Consider the following 17,820-nt stretch of genomic DNA (forward strand, 5'->3'; position numbering starts at 1 on the left):
CTATTGATTATTCATTAGGAACCCATCAATTGCCAGGTTTGGCTTGTCCCATGCCATGTGTGGCTCCAGACATTTTCTCTCCGTCGCAAAATATCCGTAAGACTTTGCTGTTTTATGGAAATGTTGCCTGGTGACAAAAGAAGTAGCCAAGTTGGGAAAAGATGGCGCATAAACGACAATGTTATATTCCATAGTTAGTGTTTGCTGCAGTTAGTGTTCGCTGCAGTCTTCTTAAAGTGACTCATTATTCGAATACCATCCCATCCATCTTTCATTAGTTAAAATCTCTCGATTTTTCTTGATAGTAATATGCAGAATAACATTTAGAAAGGCCTTAGACATAAGGTCTTATTTTTGACTAATGATATTTCTTATTTTTTTCAGCTTGCAAATGTACTAGAGATAGATTTATCACTGGTGAAGGTATGTGTCTTTCCTTGGAAGGTTTACTTTATTTTGTTGGATGTAATGAAAAAATCTACTTATCTATTAGGTTTTTCTCATAGTAATTTTAATGTTCTTCCTCTTGTTTTTCTTCTGAGTAAACTGATAATCCGTACTTTATGTACTCTCTTTTCAGAATGCAGTTTCCATGTATTGTCGATTAGGTTTTGCCCATAAGAAAGGACAAGTAATCAATCTGGATCAACTTCATTCGTCCTGGAGGAATGTTCCATCTGTGAACAGATTGAAGTAAATATGTAAATTTTTATTCTTAATAAGGTGATTTCTGTGGCGTGCCAGTTCTAGAGCAGTTTTGTAAACGCACATAATATTGATGATATTTATGAAGTGCTCGCTATGTACCAGACCTTTGCGGTAGGTACAAAATAACGAGATCGGACAGTCCCTGCCCCACACGGGATTCACAGTCTAAAAAATAGGAGGATCAGGTATTTTATCCCTTTTTTACCTATGAGGAAACTGAAGCACATAAAAATGAAATGACTTGCCCAGGGTCATTCACCGGGCAAATGGCAGAGGCAAGAGGAGAACCCGGGTCTCCTGACTCTAAATTGTGAGTTCTTTCCACTAGGCCAAGCTGCTTCTACACATCTATTTTAGGGCACCTAAAATGAGCATAGCCTGGTGCTACAGCTGTGGTTTAGCCCCGCTCTCCACCCCTGTCTTTTAAATAAATCTTCCTTTATTGGATGAACTCTATTTCCTGACCCCTCCATATCCGTGCCCAAATTTTCAGTTGTGATGAAGCCATGAATTAGGGTGTGTGTGTATATATACAAATTGTGTTTGTGTGAGCGTGTAGGCGTATGTGTGTATGTGTGTATATATACATATTATATATATATGAAATCTGTCCATTTGTTCATAGGAGCACTTTAGATCCCCAAAAGATGCTTCTTTCATGGGATGGTGGGGAAAGCAGGAGTCCTGTCCAGGAAGCTTCATCAGCTACTGACACTGACACTAATAGTCAAGAGGATCCAGGTGAGCATAATTAATAATTATGGTATTTGTTAAGCACTTACTATGTGCCAAGCGTGAGTCCTTCAGTCAGTGGTATTTACTGAGTGCTTACTGGGTGCGGGGCACTGTGCTAAGCACTTGGGAGAGGACAGTACGGTAGAGTCGGTAGACGTGGTCCCTGCCCACAAGGAGCTTGGTCTTGATGGAATTCACAATATGTCCATATTTACGCATCGTTTAATAGTTTTTACTGAGCTTCCACTCTGAGCAGAGCACTGTAGTTAGGATAGAATTAGAAGATAAGAAACGTGTTCTCAAGAAGCTCAGCCTAGTGCATGGACGTGGGCCTGAAAGTCAGAAGGACTTGGGTTCTAGTCCCAGCCCTGCCACTCGTCTGCTCTGTGACCTTGGGCAGATCACTTCCCTGCACCTCAGTTACCTCATCTGTAAAATGGGGATTAAGACTGGGAGCCCTAAGAGGAACAGGGCCTGTGTCCAACCTGATTCACTTTTACCCACCCCAGCGCTTAGTACAGTTCCCGGCACACAGCACTTAAGAAAAACCTTAAACACAAAAAGTCGCTTATAGTAAAGCTGGCCAGGGAAACAGACACACAATAATTTACAGGTGGAAGAGAAATGGGTAATGGATCTGTAGATGAGTAAGTGCTTAAATAGGGTATAGAAATTTGATTTGTAAAGAAGTGCTACAGAGGGTGTAAACGCATAAATACACAATTAATGTAGTAGTGTTGAGGTATTTGGGAGAGATGAATTTAAATCAATGTAGTGCGATCTATTTTTTATACAGAAGTTTAATAGTATATCCGTCTGTCCTGACTTTATACAACACTGGAATTCTCTTTGGTTGGTTATCGTGGAAATCAATTCGTTGAAATCTGTTTTTGTGTCAAACCAGAGGATGATGGATGTTAGACATTTCTCACATCACCAGGGAAAAGATTTTTCTAAGAAATATATCTATAGCTGAACAAAATGTATTTAAAGATCATCAAATAAACTAGAAACTTGGAAGGAAATTAGAAATTTGGAACCTGGGGCTTGTCTCTATCTGTTGCCGAATTGGACATTCCAAACGCTTAGTACAGTTCTCTGCACGTAGTAAGAGCTCAGTGAATGAATACTGTGGTATTTTTATTAGGAGAAAAGGCAGTGTTTCACTGACTGTTTCTTAACAGCAAACCTGCCATATTTGCAGACACTTGGGGAGGTAACTTTTAAAAAACTCAAAGTGTACCTTTTGTCCATTTTGTAATTTTTTGGAGGATCAAGTGACTCTGTTAGGGCAATATGCATTTAACACATTAACTTAATTAAAAATGTTCTTTCTGAAAATAGAAATAAATAACTGTCTTTGAGTCGTGTTTCGGTATCTTTGTAGTTTGCATATTGGCAATTGTAAAGTCATGGAAAGTGTGACCTTGATTATAAGATGGCCAAATGTTCTTTGCTTCTCCTAGCTGACACAGCCAGTGTAAGCAGCTTGAGTCTTTCCACTGGATACACAAAGCGCATCGCCTTTCTTTTTGATTCAACTCTCACTGCTTTTTTAATGATGGGGAATCTCTCACCGGTATGTCATCAAGTTCTTCTGTCAACTTCTACCCTTCAAGCTTAAACTTAAAAAGCAAAAATTGTTTTTTCCAAGTTGGTTCATCCCTAGTCATTTAAAAAGCAATATATAAAAGGGTTGTTACTAGTGCAAACTCCCTGTAATCTGACTTTCTTAATGAAATGAAGGATCTCCTAAATGGGCATTTTACTTGTTGGCAGAATTTGAAAAGTCACGCAGTGACCATGTTTGAAGTCGGCAAGCTGTCTGACGAATCTCTGGACAGCTTCCTTGTGGAACTGGAAAAGGTAAGTTGGGGAAAAGGGGAACGGGGCGTTGGAGCAAGCTAGATTCCCTGGCCAATTCCAGAGCCTTTGTCCGTACGACTTCTTGAGTATTTTTCTCAGATTAGTCGTGTTTGTGACATTTCCCATGCCAAGCCTTATGGCAATTGCTTACTAATCTAAAGCAAATGCATAAACTCTCTGTATTGTGTTTATGATCATATCTGTTATATCATATCTGGAATGAAGGTTAATTTTTTTTTGGTTGTTTTTTTCAGGTTCAGAGCACCGGCGAAGGAGAAGCACAAAGATATTTTGACCATGCACTTACTCTGAGAAACACGATATTGTTTTTAAGACACAATAAAGACCTCGTCGCTCAGACCGCGCAGGCAGAGCAACCAAGTTATGGTATGATAATGGCAGTTTTTAAAAGTAATCCCGTGAGGCTTGTTTTCGGAGGCGTAAGGAATGGCATGGCCCTCTTGACATTTTTCAGGCTGTGTCGAAGATGCAGTGTGAATTTATAGCTGTGCCGTCTGACGTAGGACCGTTGACATTTAGAATATCGATCTTTCTGATATTGGTCTCTCTTTTCCCTTGCCTTACTGTTGATCATTGAAAACATTTAATGTGTTCATCTCAGGAACTTTCCTATTCTCGTGACAAAGAAATAATTATAATTTTGGTATTTAAGGGCTTTCTAGATGCCAAGTATCATACTAAGCGGTGGAGTAGGTCCAGTACCACTAGATCAGTCGTAGTCCCTGTCCCACATGGGGCTCATAGATGAAATCAGAGGGAGAACAGGTATTTATTTAGTTCCCATTTTACAGGTGGGGAAACTGAGGCCTAGAGAAGTGAAGTGACTTGCCCAAATTGACACAGCAGAGAAGAGGTAATAATAATAATGATGTCGGTATTTGTTAAGCGCTTACTACGTGCAGAGCACTGTTCTAAGCGCTGGGGTAGAGACGGGAATCAGGTTGTCCCATGTCCCAGTCTTAATCCCCATTTTACAGATGAGGGAACTGAGGCTCAGAGAAGTGAAGTGACTTGCCCACAGTCACACAGCTGACAAGTGGCAGAGTCGGGATTTGAACTCATGACCTCTGACTCCAAAGCCCAGGCTCTTTCCACTGAGCCACAGTGGAGCCGGGATTAGAGCCCACGTCCTCTGACTTCCAAGCCCGTCTTCTTTCCGCTAGGTCACGCTGCTTCTAAAACCGCAAGCCTAATACGGGTGTATATTAAGAGAAATGTGCCAAACTCAGCCGTGGGACAGCCTTCTGCGGGGCCTCCGGGAGTGGTAGGTCAGGTCTGTCGCCTTAGTGCAACCACCCTCATCCTCATGAGAGTGAGGTGAAGAGGAGGAGGAAACTGGCCAGATCAAACAAAGGCTTCTGGCTGTTGTAGTCACAGGCAGCACTTGGAATAGACCTTGCCTGGCTCAGATCTCAGCGAGGGTTAGCCCTCTCTGTTTTCCTCTTAAGTGAAATTCAGGTAACTTGAGAGCGGCCAGAGAATGTGGCTTCCAACTCTGTTGTATTCTCCCAAACGCTCAGTACGGTGCTCTGCACGCAGTAAGCGCTCAATAAATGCCATTGATTGAGAGGCAGGTACAGGTGAGGGATTCAGGTGAAAGACTGTCACGTGTTTAAGCACGAGGAGAATGTGGATGGGCCACGTACAATTGTGTTAAATTAAAATTTCTCCTTTATATTCCGAATTTGTAGAGACTTCTAGTTAAAATTTCACTTTGGTATCCCTGTGTCCTCGGTAGGGCTTCCGCTTTGGTCCTCGTCATGAACTTTGCCTGTGGCTTGGAATTTGAACCATTTTAAATTAGCGGGAAGAATGGCCGGCAGTTTTACCTTGTCGTTTCACTTTACTGTTGCGTTGTGTGTGCTTGAAAACGATGCAGGTTTTCCTCTGGATCTCTTACGTTGTGAAAGCCTGCTCGGTTTGGATCCTGCTACCTGCAGCAGAGTTCTAAACAAAAACTATTCCCTGCTCGTTTCCATGGCGCCCCTCACCAATGAGATCCGGCCCATCAGCAGCTGTACTCCTCAGGTAAATCCATCCCCTCTCTCACCTGGGTCTTCACTGCTCAAAATTTTAACATTAAAGGAGGCAGGGGAGGTTGGTCATCCCATTCCTATTTTCAATACAGTTAAATTCATTCCTAAAGATAGCTGGAAAGAAACAAAGCACTCAGCGAGCAATTTTTACACAACAGCTCCACAAATGCACAGTTTACAAATATACGGGAAATAAAGGAGTCGCACTTAGCTTGGAGTGACACTTGGCAGTTGGGGGCGTAATATCTCGGCGCTCCATTACCAAGTTAAAACATACCTTTTGCGTCTGGTGGGAGCTTGTAAAAAAAAAGCTTATTGTAGAACAATTTGTAAATTAAATCTCGACGGTGGGAACGGGTTTTCCAACTAAGGCACATTAGATGAATAGTGAGTCGTGGATAAATCATTTGAAAATACTAGCAGGACCCCTACACACTGGATAATGTTCCTCGCGGTAGTCCTACAAAATAAAAACTATACATTTGGAAGAGATGGCCAGGTGTGTCAGATGTGATAAGCCACATTTTACACCCTTTGCAAGGAAATGTCAGCAGTTACATTTTCAACATAAGCCTCAAAGATTGAAAATGCCATTTCAAGAGTTTCTATTGTAGGTGACTGATAGCTGTAATCCCCAGTTTAAAAAAACATGGAAATTTTGTCCAGGGACCATGGCAGAGGCATTGGTACATTTGATTGGTTTTAGCTAAAATAAACATCAAAACATGTTGTGTAAGTACATAGGTAAATTTTTTAGATTTTTCAGGCTAGTGTTCTGGCACCAGGGTCACATCGGAGGAGATTCACAGGAGGGTTTACTGAACTATTCTGAAAAATAAATCGGGTCGATAGTAATGCTGTCTTGGAGCTAATATCCATGCCGAGTTGAGCTGTTTTAGTTTGTGATGTGGTTGAGGTAAATGACTTCAAAACCAGGCGTTCCATGAAAATGTGGACCAGCCGCGGAGGGTAACGCTCCACCTTCTTCTACCCACCCCTGCTGGAAACCGGCTAGGTGCTGGACTTAGGCCGTGGGCTGTTTCTTCCCCCTTTCAAGTTGACCCTTTCATTGACGCCAGCTTCGTCTTCGTTGTTGTTCATCGTAGCATATCGGACCAGCCATTCCAGAAGTCAGTTCTGTGTGGTTTAAATTGTACGTTTACCACGTTACTGGCCAAGGACCACCGTCTCTCTTACTGTCCAAAGGAACAAGGCTGAGAAAGCTCCCAGAAATATTTCAGGTACACTTTTGTTGCCAGGGGCTTTTTCTTCAATATCACTCTCAGCTTAATCACATTCTCTTAAAATTGGCCTTTCGTGTTTAGTAGGACAACTCATTTATTCACTGCCATTAATGTCTCTCCCCAGGGATTTGATCGCTTACTAATAACCTCTTGGGGTCATGATCCTGGAGTAGTCCCGACTTCGAATGTGCTCACAATGTTAAACGATGCTTTAACCCATTCTGCGGTTTTAATTCAGGTACAGTAGCCTTGATGTGATAAACTTACTTCAGATTTTAAGGTATCTGCCCCAATTCTCACTTTAGTATAGTACTCAATTCTCTAATAACAGAAAATGAAATACTAAGAAACAAGAAGGGATACAACTCAGAGTTAAACCTGTTGGGCTCACTCTAACTTCCTTCAGGGAAGAACTGCTTTTGTTATGGCTTAAATTAGTGCACTGCAGTTATTTTTACCACAAAAAAAAATTCTTAAACTGAAGTTTCTTTGTCTTGAGTAAATGTCCACAGGAAATATAGTACACATTTTAAAGTCTCTGTGTTTATTATATGACATCCCCAAATAATTGCTCCATAAATTTACATCTCATTTCATTTGGTTGTGGCTAAAGCCACTTAATCACTAGAGTTAGACACGGAGAAGCAGCGTGGCTCACTGGAAAAGAGCACGGGCTTTGGAGTCAGAGGTCATGGGTTCGAACCCCGGCTCTGCCACTTGCCAGCTGTGTGACTTTGGGCAAGTCACTTAACTTCTCGGTGCCTCAGTTCCCTCATCTGTAAAATGGGGATTAAGACTGTGAGCCCCATGTGGGACAACCTGATTCCCCTGTGTCTACCCCAGCGCTTAGAACAGTGCTCGGCACATAGTAAGCGCTTAACAAATACCAACATTATTATTATTATTATATCTTTACTAAATGGACCATGTGAAAAATCCAGATTTAAATACTTGTATGGAATAGAAAGTTTTCTTTTTAGTATTTCTTTGAGATCATTTATATCTGATGTAAGATGACTTCGGGTATGAGTGGTTAGTTCATTTGTACCGGATTGTTTGTCTTTGACTTTTTTTAGCAAGGTGTGTGTGTGTACATATAGAGATGCATTTATCTGTAGCTATATATACGTACAGCTATATTAAAGGCCTTAATGATACTTTAATGTAGTCGCCTTCTAGCAGGTGGCATAGCCTTAGTTCCAGCACAAACTCTTTTCTATGCCATTAAATGCCTTTTTATATTTATTTCTTGATTTCCAGGGGCATGGTATGTATGGGATGGGTGAAACTCTGCATATGCCATTCCCATTTGATGAGATGGAACTACAAGGAGGTAATTAAATGTCTTCTATTTTGAAAATGCTTCAATAGATTTCTTAATCCCACGCTAAGGTGAATATCCTGTAGCAAGCCTACCACCAAAGATATTTGTTTTCAAGTCTTCGGGCACCATTATTTGGAAAATAGAAAATTGTAGTGTTTAGGTAGGGCAGGTGGCTCAGTGGAAAGAGCACGGGCTTGGGGGTCAGAGGACCTGAGTTCTAATCCTGGCTCTGGCACTTGTCAGCTGTGTGGTTTTGGGCAAGTTACTTAACTTCTCTGTGCCTCAGTTACCTCATCTGTAAAATGGGGATTAAGGCCGTGAGCCCCACATGGGACAATCTGATCACCTTATATCTCCCCCCACCACTTAGAACAGTGCTTCACACATAGTAAGCGCTTAACAAATACTATCATCATCGTCATTCAGCTTGAATGGGGTGGTTTTTGGATTCTGGAGAATCTTTGTCCAGGAAGGAACTGAGGTCTATGATATAGGTGCTAAAGAGGGTTAGAATTTCAATTTGGCTTCAGTCCTGTGCCACTGAATATCACTTTCTTTTCATTTTGTCTCTGTCATGTGCAGTTTTACATGATGTGCTAATTTAGGCTTTCTATTAAGTTGACTGAAGAAACAAAAGTGTCCTACATATAAAGAGGTTTAGAGTAAATGCTCCCTGCCTTAAATTCCCCTCCAAACATGATATTCAATTTAGCTTTTATTTCTCATCCCAAATTTATTAATGTCCTTTTGGAATGTTTATTAGATTTAAACAATTTCATCATCCCTTAATTTTATTCTTTTGGTCACACTTTTGAGGTGGGAAGGACCATTTGCTTTTTATATTCCATATTAGTTGGGACTGAAGTTGAAGGAATAATTGGCCATTTTGCCGCTGAGGCATCCCATTTCACCTGTGGCGTCTAAAACGTAATGTATTCAAGCAGTGTTGGCTAATGGAAAGAGCAAAGGCCTGGGAGTCGAGAGGACCTGGGTTCTAATCCTGAATCCTCCACTTTCCTGCTGGGTAGCCTGGGGCCTTCACTCACCTCTCTGTGCCTCACTTCCCTCATCTGCACAGTGGGGAATTCAATACCTGTTCTTCTCCTACTTTTAAATGTGAACCCCATGTGGGACCTGATTATCTTGTGTCTATTTCAGCACTTAGTACAGAGTTTGGCACATGGTAAGTATTTAAAGCCACAATTATTATCATTATTATAATTAGCTAGTGAAGCCCGGTAGTTAGGTAAGTCTGACTGTCACCTTTCCACAGAAATGAGGGTGAATCAACTGACAGGAGGGCATCAGAGTTCCACTATGGATGGGGATGGCTCTCAAAGCATTTCTTTATTTATGTAACTAAAAAGAAAGTCGGTGACAATATTAAGGAATTGAATATAGGCATTCACCTGTTTGATGTTCTGTCATCTTTTCGTATTTTTGTTCTTAGACTTCACTCGCACGAACATGGGAGTTCATAAGGCCTTGCAAATCTTAAGAGACAAAGTGGACTTGCAGCATTTCTGTGGCTATGTCACTATGTTAAATTCTTCAAGTCGTCATGCAAACAGAAAGCTCAGTGATGCTTCAGATGAAAAAGGTTAGCTACTAGTCAAATTCCTTTGTGCTTCCATGCTGGGCTTTGTGTTGGTACTCAGTATTACCTTTAAAAAACCAAGAAGGATGTCTTAGATTGTGAGCCCCCTGAGGAAGAGGGACCAAGTGTTCCCTGTGTAAATTCCCACCTGTGTATTCTCTCCCAGCGCTTAGTCGAGTGCTTTGCACACTGTAAGTGCTGAATAATATTACTATTTCTAGGCAGGACCTTCTATGGAATGCTTAGATACTTAATATTTGAAAACTTCCTCTGGAGGATAGTGAAACATTTTATCAGGATCTTCCCTGATTTTAGGATCCTGCCTCTGAAACCGAAAGGAGATAAATAGCCACGGTCTTTTAGATGTTGACTGTGACCTTTGGTATCATTTTTGTCCAAGTGGTGAATCTGGGGACAGAAGCCACGATCACCAAATCCTAGCCCTTTACGGCACTTAGAACAGTGCTTTGCACATAGTAAGGCTTAACAAATGCCATCATTATTAGTATAATCACCAAATCATAAATGACAACACCATTTCCCCCAAACCCTTTCATGTAGTGAGGTAAAAAGGAGAGGTGTACATTCTTTATTCCTCCCTGAAATGCGATCGGATTGTCCCTGGGGATCTAGTAACACAGTCCCCAGAGTGCCCTCTTATGCTTTCTAGACTATCACATCTTTATTTCTTTGTGTTATTAACCCACCCGTACTCTCTGTTCACATCAGAGGTCGGGGTAGTTAATTACTATCCAGCAAGAATAAGGAAGGGTTTTTATTATCATGGACATACTTTCTCCAGCGCTTAGAACCGTGTTTGGCACAATAAGTGCTTAACAAATGCCATTATTATTATTATTATTATCCCTCGCCCCACTAGCTTGTGTTGGTGCTCAGCAGTTTAAATCAGCCACCCACAACACATACTAGCAGCTCCGAGCACACGTGCAACAAACGGCAGTGCTATTCCGACGGCTCTAAGAAATCCTGCCACTAAAATGCAAGAGCCCAGTGATGAAAAAGCTTTTTCAGAGTGTTAAGGTGGAGAATGCCTACATTATCTGCTTGTTTGATTTTTATTTGCACGAATCTTACTCCTTGTATTCATTCCCTGACTCTTTCATGTATTGTGTATTTGGCAATTTGTGTCCTTTATCTCCTCCGCTAGATTTTAAACTCCTTGAGGGCAGGACCCACAACGGATGCTTCGACTGTAGGTTCGACATGTAGTTAGTTCAGTGCTCTGCACCTAGTAGGGGCTTCGTCAGTGTTTTTGGGAATAATGATACTTTTAAGTGTGTGGCAGCGAATGACAGTAATGACTATTAAGAAGCAGCGTGGCCTAGTGGAAAGAGCATGGACTTAGGAGTCAGAGGAATCGGGTTCTAATCCTAACTCCGCCACTCACCCGATGGGCGACCTTGGGGCAGTCACTTAACGTCTCGGGGCCTCAGTTCCCTCATCTGCAAAATGGGGATTCAATACCTGTCGTCCCTCCTACGTAGACTGTGAGTCCTGTGTGGGACCTGATTATCTTGTAACTTACCCCAATGCTTAAGAGAGTGCTTGACGCTTCGTAAGCACTTAACAAATAGTACATTATTGTTAACTAAAGCTCTCTAGGGTGAAATCCATTCTGGAGTCGTAATGCCATTCCATTACACTCTCTGTGATCAATTTTCTTTCCTTAGGGGAGCCTGATTTGGCTTCAGGATCAGATGTACACGGGAGCACAGAATCATTTGAAATGGTCATTGAGGAGACAACCGTTGATTCAGCAGCAAAGCCGAACTTTGAAGGTATAATTAGTCTTTTAAATGTTTCGTGTTAGGCTTCAAAACTCCATCTATATTTTCTCTGTTAGGTCAATTATTTGCGATTAACTATAATCGTTAATCTTCTTAAATCTTAAAAATGCAGTTTAATGGATTAAGGACAATAACGGTTAATTATAGGGACTACTGGCCTGAAAAATGAGAAAATTCTACATTAGATAGAACCGTAAAATATTCAAAATTAAGCTTAGTCACAAATACTTTTCCCAAGTGACACCTTTCGTGTTTTGACCGTACATGCATCTTATAACTCCTCTGGAATAAGAAGCGTAGATGAACGTTTGGTTATATTGTTGATTCCATATCGGTGATTCATATTTATAGTCTTTTTTTTAAAAAAAAAAAATCTCATTTTGTAGGTTTTACAACAGAATCGGAATGGGTTCCTTTGGAGCTGTGCTTTGGAATCCCACTGTTTAGTTCAGATTTAAATCAGAAAGTTTGTAGGAAGATTGCTACGCATGGACTTTGTAGGAAAGAAAGGTGAGTGCTAACCGTGATCCTCAACTTCGATTTCTCATCTGCCCGAGTTCAGCCTTGCTTGTCAGAGCAGAAGTTGCCTGTTTCCGGTGAGTCAGTCAGTAACGATACTTCGTCTTTATTGCGTACCCACAGGGTGCTGAGTTTTTCCAAAAGACTGCCCGAATCCATTTAGCTAAAAGTAGATGATACCGATGTTAAAATTGGCAGCCCAGGCCAGAGTCTTCTAGGGTTGTTGGTCAGTTACATTCTCACACATGGGTTGGGACCAGAAGTGGTGTCCTTTGTGAAAGCGATAGCTGCACCTATTTCCATACACACTTAGAACATATTTTTTCATTTAGTTGGAAAGAGGCCTGTGTGACAAGAAGCCCCGTTATGTTTTCTTGGACCAGGGTTTGCAGGGGCTGTTTGCTGAATTTAGTCTTTTAACCCAGTAAAAATCAATACAGTATGTTATACTAAGGCGATATCAGGTGTATGTTAATTGCGCTTTCTGTTTAAGCTTCGGTCATTTTTCTAAAACTCTATTTCTTTTTCAGTCTTCAGAAACTCTTACATTCCAGTAGAAAACTCTCACTTCAGGTCCTGAACTTCGTTCATTCATTCCAGGTAAAAAAAAAAAAAAAATGAAAGAAACAAAGTGCAAATGCATGTTTAATCTGATGGACATAAGTTAAACGCGAAGCAATCAAATTTCTGTCTAGTGCAGTCTCTTCTTTATGTTGCAGTTTAAGTTCCTTCCTCTTTTCAACCGTAGCGGAAAGAAAAGTAGGAGAACACTATTCTATGAATTCTCCAACCCAGAAAGTCTTTCTGGGGTTTCGGTCCCAGTGAAGTTTTTCTAGGCACACTCTCTGTCCCTCTTGGATTTGGACCATCAGTGGGGTCCTCCGTAGAAGGCATCACTAGATACAGTCTCATACCCACTTGGAACATATTTTCTGTTTAGACAGAAGGAGGCCCACGTCACATACTGGAAGGCTATTGGTCTCTCCCTTCAGCTTTCTCCCCTCCCATTACCTGTCATCGTTCCAGTGTTACCTTTTAAGCGTAGGTGCTTTCCATTCCAAGTTGAGGAACGAAGAGGCAGACATCTTTGCAGAGTAGGGCCTGAGAGGAACCAAACCTCCAAAGGCTCATGGGAAAGGTCCACCCCATTTTGGATTTGGGGGGCCCAAGTTGAGGACTCCCAAGTCCTGTCTGCAACCTGAGGCGAACGAGGCCGGGGTCCCGGCTCAGTCGGCTGTCGGGGTCCTCGCGCCGGCGGGGTTAGCCCTAAGATTCTTCTCGGAACCCTTTCGTCACTCGGATACGCTTAGCACCTGACCAGTGCCGAGGACCAGAAGGGTTTTCCAGTGGCGTCTCCGACATACTCCGGCTCCTCTGTCCTGGCTTCTGTTGTCGGTCATTTTAGCAGTGTTTCGTTGCTGGTTATTATTTCAGTAGGCTAGTGCACTGTTTTGAATTTAGAACTCAGTTTCGTAGCAATTTTGAGGTAGCACGGACTCTTATAAGAGGGAGGAGGAGACAGAGGGGAAGACGAATCAGTTCTAATCTGGAGGGGAAGACAATTTGACCAGCAACGACTTCCCAGGGGAAGTATCCTACCCCAAGGCCTCAGAAGTTCAAACCGAGCAACCGTCAATCGGACTATCGCTGATCTGTGAGTTGCGGGTGTCTGGGGAGGAACGGGTTTGTCTCGGTCGGCTCTCCTCCTGGAATGGGCAAAGCGTGCTCAGTAACAAGTGGCGAGCATCCTGCATTCACCCCTCCTGCACCGCAGGGACTTTTTGAGGACTTATCTGAAAAGCCGAGGGTGACCTTAACCATCAGTAACACCTTTTTCTGCTTCCCGTTTGCAGGAAGACACTTCCTCGTTCGATCTGCACACAGAGGCCAATTTCTCCACGTTGCTCTCCCAGCCTACTTGTACCGAGACGGGCGTTCCACTCCCCGCCAAGAACCTGATATTCAAAAACGGCATTTTATCCGAGTGGAACGGACGGTCGCCTTCCGCAGTGCTGATTGCAAGTGCCCACTTGCAGTAATCCGCTTCTTCGTTGCTCACACTTAACGGCCTTTTTTTTCCTTTATTACAGTTCATTTGTAGTGCCAGCCACTAAGAGGTAAACTACTGCTGCAGCGTAATGCCCGCTCGAGCGGTGCTAAAATTGCGTGGTGTTTCAGATCTGAGGAAGCATACTGTCTGGAGGCTTAGTCGTTACGGGATAGCCTGCTGCAACAGAGAGCTTTTTAGAAGTCAGCACTGTGTTTTTACCTTGAGACAATCTGCATTTCTTTTATAAATCTTCAGACACCCTTTCTAGGCTCTACGACGATTGTGAAATTTATAAGCTCTCACCAGAAGTGATTACGATAGCAATTTTCTATGGTAGTTATCCGAACATAAAATTGGTTTAATTTTGTATTGTATTTACTGTACTTTTCAGGAAAACGAAGAGAGGTGTAAATCAAGGAGTCATCCTTGTGAATAGACTCTGTGGGACTTAGGTAGGGAAATTAAAATCCAAGGATGAGTGGAGGTGCAGCAGGCTCTAAGACTCGCTGCAGATGTGTGTAAATGATGTATATTAGTTGGGCAATACTGATGGTATATATATCAGAATAGTTATATATTATTTAACCTTGATTTACAAGGACTTTGCTTGTGAGCATCGATTTACTGATCTCTCATGAGAAACTTTGAAACACATTCTGATTGTAAACAATCTGTAAGCTGTGTTTTTTGTTGTTGTTTTTTTTTTTAATTTCCATTAAGTCACTTCTGTAAAAGCAGATTTCCCCCACCCCAGACTTATGTTTGGAGGCTATTGCTGCCCCGTGCTTATCCCCTGAGCGTAGTATTCTTTGTTTAGCTTCCCAAGTGAGTGGTGTGGAACTGAATTCTCAAACCAAAGTTTGGGATTTCAGATTCAAATTAAGCATGCGGAACGGCAAAGTCTTACCTAATCAGGACCCTATTTCCATTCAGGGGCAAGTGGGGAGAGGGGCCACTGAGGAGTGAAATTATTTCCAAAGGATTTCAGTGTTTTTCTTGAGGCTTCGGTTCTTTTTGTACAACAGAAATGTTAAACGAGGTTAATTGGGGTGATTGAATTGAGCGCTTCTAGATCTATCAAGTTACCGTCCTTAGGGAGAGTTTATGCCGTGTTTTAGTTTAGTTTGACTCATTCTATAAAATAGACATTAACCAGCTTGACTGAACCAAACTAAGACGCTGGAGAAACAGCCTGCGTGGACTGTATTTCAAGAATTTAGAAAAATATGGGATGGAATAGCCTAAAGATTTCTGCTGACACTCTTCTGTTCTTTATAGAACTGTTATTTGTGAGTATAATCTGGGAATCTATGCATTTCCGAAAACTGTAAACGTAACCGTGCTTTCCCTACCGCGATTTCCCCAGACTTGGAACACTTTGGACCAAGAACCTTAAGGCACAGGTAGTGCTGGGCAGTGTTTATGCTAAACGTGGTGGCGTTCCATTTTCCGCTGCGTTCTGCACCAAGTGGGAACCCAGTGTTTGTTACGATGTCTGTCTCAAAAGAAATAATAATGCGTCCTGGTGGTAAAAAAAATTAAAGTAGAACTGTGAATCACGTGTTTATTTTTCTCATAACCGTTGGTGTACATTCCTGTTGTTCTCAATGTGTAAAACCTTTACAGTTTCTCAACTAAAAGTCACAAGGACTTCCAGTGATCAGTGCTGCCTTTTGATATTTTTCTCATCAGTTTAAGTTTAACTACAGTAGTTGAATTTATCTGTACGTAGTACAGATGTGGACCTCCCGCTATGATGCGAGCATATTAATAAAGAATGGAAGAGATGGAATTGAACCCAATCCATCCCGATTTTGAAAAATGAGGAAAAAACGTGGCTCGGTGCGGTCACGTTTACTTCAGATCAAAAAGGAAGAGGGTAGGAAGTCTGCCGGCATCAGGAGAATTCAGAACACTGCTGTCCTCGGATCGTGCTTTAGGAACTGAGCTTTTATTTCAGGACTGTTGTGTCTCTTCTTACAAGTGTAACAGATATTTCTCTTCTGAACACTTAAAATTGTTCCACCGTTCAGTCGAAGCAACGCAAAGATAGAGGCTTTGTGACCTGTTTGACGGGATTACCAAAGAGGGGCCAACCTAACTCTTACTAGTCTACTTGGCCTTGTTCTATCTCAAGTCCGGCTTCAGCAGGCCAAGACTCCTTTGCCAGCAGAGGAAAAGAATCTAATAAAAGTACCTGTTGTGAAAAATTGAGTGTAATCTCCCCCATGATACGAGCCCCGATTGTGAAATTCAAGTTTTGATACAGGATACGTTCGATCGTACGCTTTCCTTAATTTCTTTGTTGTTATATTTTTCAGATCGCTTGTTCTTTGTTTTTCATGGGGGCTAGTACAGCCAACGATCTCTGTATTTTTTTAGCTGAAATCATTGGTGACATATAGGGCCAGTTTAAGAAGTTTTTGTATTGGTTTCTGTTACCTCCCGGTTTCTATTCTCTTTGTCATTGTTCTCTTTTCTTTCCCCCTGTTCAGTGTTTCAAACATGGTTTGTATTTAAAGGTTTTAAAGTACCAAAACTGTAACAGAACAGTTGATCGTCTTCTGGTATGACATTGTTAATAGTGAACAATGAAATGTATAAAATCTTGTGATCACTTTGATTATCGGCACATGTAACATAAATGTTTACAAATAAACTGAGTCCTGATCAAGGCGTTGTGCGAAATTGGTTTCACTTTTAAATGTTTGCTTTGAATTGCCAGTTCGGCTCGGCTCACTAGTAGTCTGGTGAACCATGGAGCTAGAAAAGGGATTCCATCTCTGCGTTGTGGTTTTGAATCATCAGAGAAGTTCTGGCTTTAGGATCACTTGACCTACAGCACCATTTGATGATTTATTTGTTCATCATTTTTTAGAGTAGGCGCTCCTGCCCAGCCAGATTTTGAGGCAGGTGACCGAGGCGTTAAGAAACTTTACGTCATTTAAAATCCCGGTTCGGAGGATCGCTTTTAAGTTAGCGTGGAGAAGCGACGACAGTCCTGTGTTTCCGGCAATAGTATTTCTATCCCCGACTGGAAGTGGGTTCTTCAGGAGGTAGCAGTCGTATTTATTAGGTGCCTACTCAGTGCCAAGTACTGTACTGAGCTCTGGGAAAGAGTACCCCGCCGTACGCGGAGTGGTGCCGGTCTTTGAAAGACTCTAAAGGGATCCTTGCCCCTCGCTCGAGGGACAGGGTCCAGGTCTGATTCCCACCTGTATTGTTTTTTCCCCAGTGCTTAGTAGAGTGCTTTGCCCACTGCAAACACTGGATAGATACGATTACTACAAGAAGTTTCACAGAAGGGAGGAATATTGGGAAAGGGGATAGAAATTCAGCAGACCTAATTCAATTTTACCTACCGCACTTTAAGACGTGCAGTAAGTACTTAACAGATACCATTAAAAAAGAATACAATTTGCAGCATTAGGGAGAGCGGATAGATTACGAGCCCGGGAGTCAGAAGGACCTGGGTTCTAATGCTGGCTCCGCCGCTCGTCTGCTGCGTGACCTTGAGCTAGTCGCTTCACTTCTCTGTGCGTCGGTTCCCTCATCTGTAAAATGGGGATTAAGACGGTGAGCCCTGTGTGGGACAGGGGCCGTCTCACCCGATTGATCTACCCCAGCCTTTAATTCAGTTCCTGGCACAGAGTAAACGTTTAACAGGTATGATAAAAAATGCTATCCAGAGGAAATTTTCTAATCCCCAAGCTAAACGTAGAAGACTAGGAGACCTCAGTTAGCCAATTGTGTGATACGATAATTTAGTTCTCAGGTGAACAAAATACATGTATTTGTGTTAGTAATGGCTGGGTATTTGTAGCAATATTTACTGGGTGCCTTTTGGATGCAATGCACTGTACTAAACAATTGGGAAGTATTTTTTGCATCTCATTGCAGATACTAGGGCAA

At 42.0% G+C, this 17,820-nt stretch overlaps 1 protein-coding gene across 4 annotated transcripts in view; it reads left to right on the plus strand.

The window, feature by feature from the left end:
* FAM91A1 (family with sequence similarity 91 member A1) overlaps positions 1 to 16,596 on the plus strand; it is a 53,039-nt gene extending 36,443 nt beyond the window's left edge. For all 4 annotated transcript variants that reach the window (XM_007661352.4, XM_029064102.1, XM_029064099.1 and 1 more), the window contains 15 exons: positions 385 to 423; positions 581 to 693; positions 1,334 to 1,449; positions 2,910 to 3,022; positions 3,223 to 3,309; positions 3,564 to 3,696; positions 5,210 to 5,358; positions 6,473 to 6,607; positions 6,735 to 6,848; positions 7,871 to 7,943; positions 9,385 to 9,534; positions 11,223 to 11,330; positions 11,726 to 11,849; positions 12,389 to 12,458; positions 13,712 to 16,596. In XM_007661352.4, the coding sequence (XP_007659542.2) occupies positions 385 to 423; positions 581 to 693; positions 1,334 to 1,449; positions 2,910 to 3,022; positions 3,223 to 3,309; positions 3,564 to 3,696; positions 5,210 to 5,358; positions 6,473 to 6,607; positions 6,735 to 6,848; positions 7,871 to 7,943; positions 9,385 to 9,534; positions 11,223 to 11,330; positions 11,726 to 11,849; positions 12,389 to 12,458; positions 13,712 to 13,897 (1,710 nt within the window). In that variant the 3' untranslated portion in view covers positions 13,898 to 16,596. The remainder of the gene's footprint in view (positions 1 to 384; positions 424 to 580; positions 694 to 1,333; positions 1,450 to 2,909; positions 3,023 to 3,222; positions 3,310 to 3,563; positions 3,697 to 5,209; positions 5,359 to 6,472; positions 6,608 to 6,734; positions 6,849 to 7,870; positions 7,944 to 9,384; positions 9,535 to 11,222; positions 11,331 to 11,725; positions 11,850 to 12,388; positions 12,459 to 13,711) is intronic.
* The last annotated feature ends 1,224 nt before the right edge of the window (positions 16,597 to 17,820 follow it).

Source organism: Ornithorhynchus anatinus, chromosome 4 (assembly GCF_004115215.2).
Source record: "Ornithorhynchus anatinus isolate Pmale09 chromosome 4, mOrnAna1.pri.v4, whole genome shotgun sequence".
NCBI lineage: Eukaryota > Metazoa > Chordata > Mammalia > Monotremata > Ornithorhynchidae > Ornithorhynchus > Ornithorhynchus anatinus.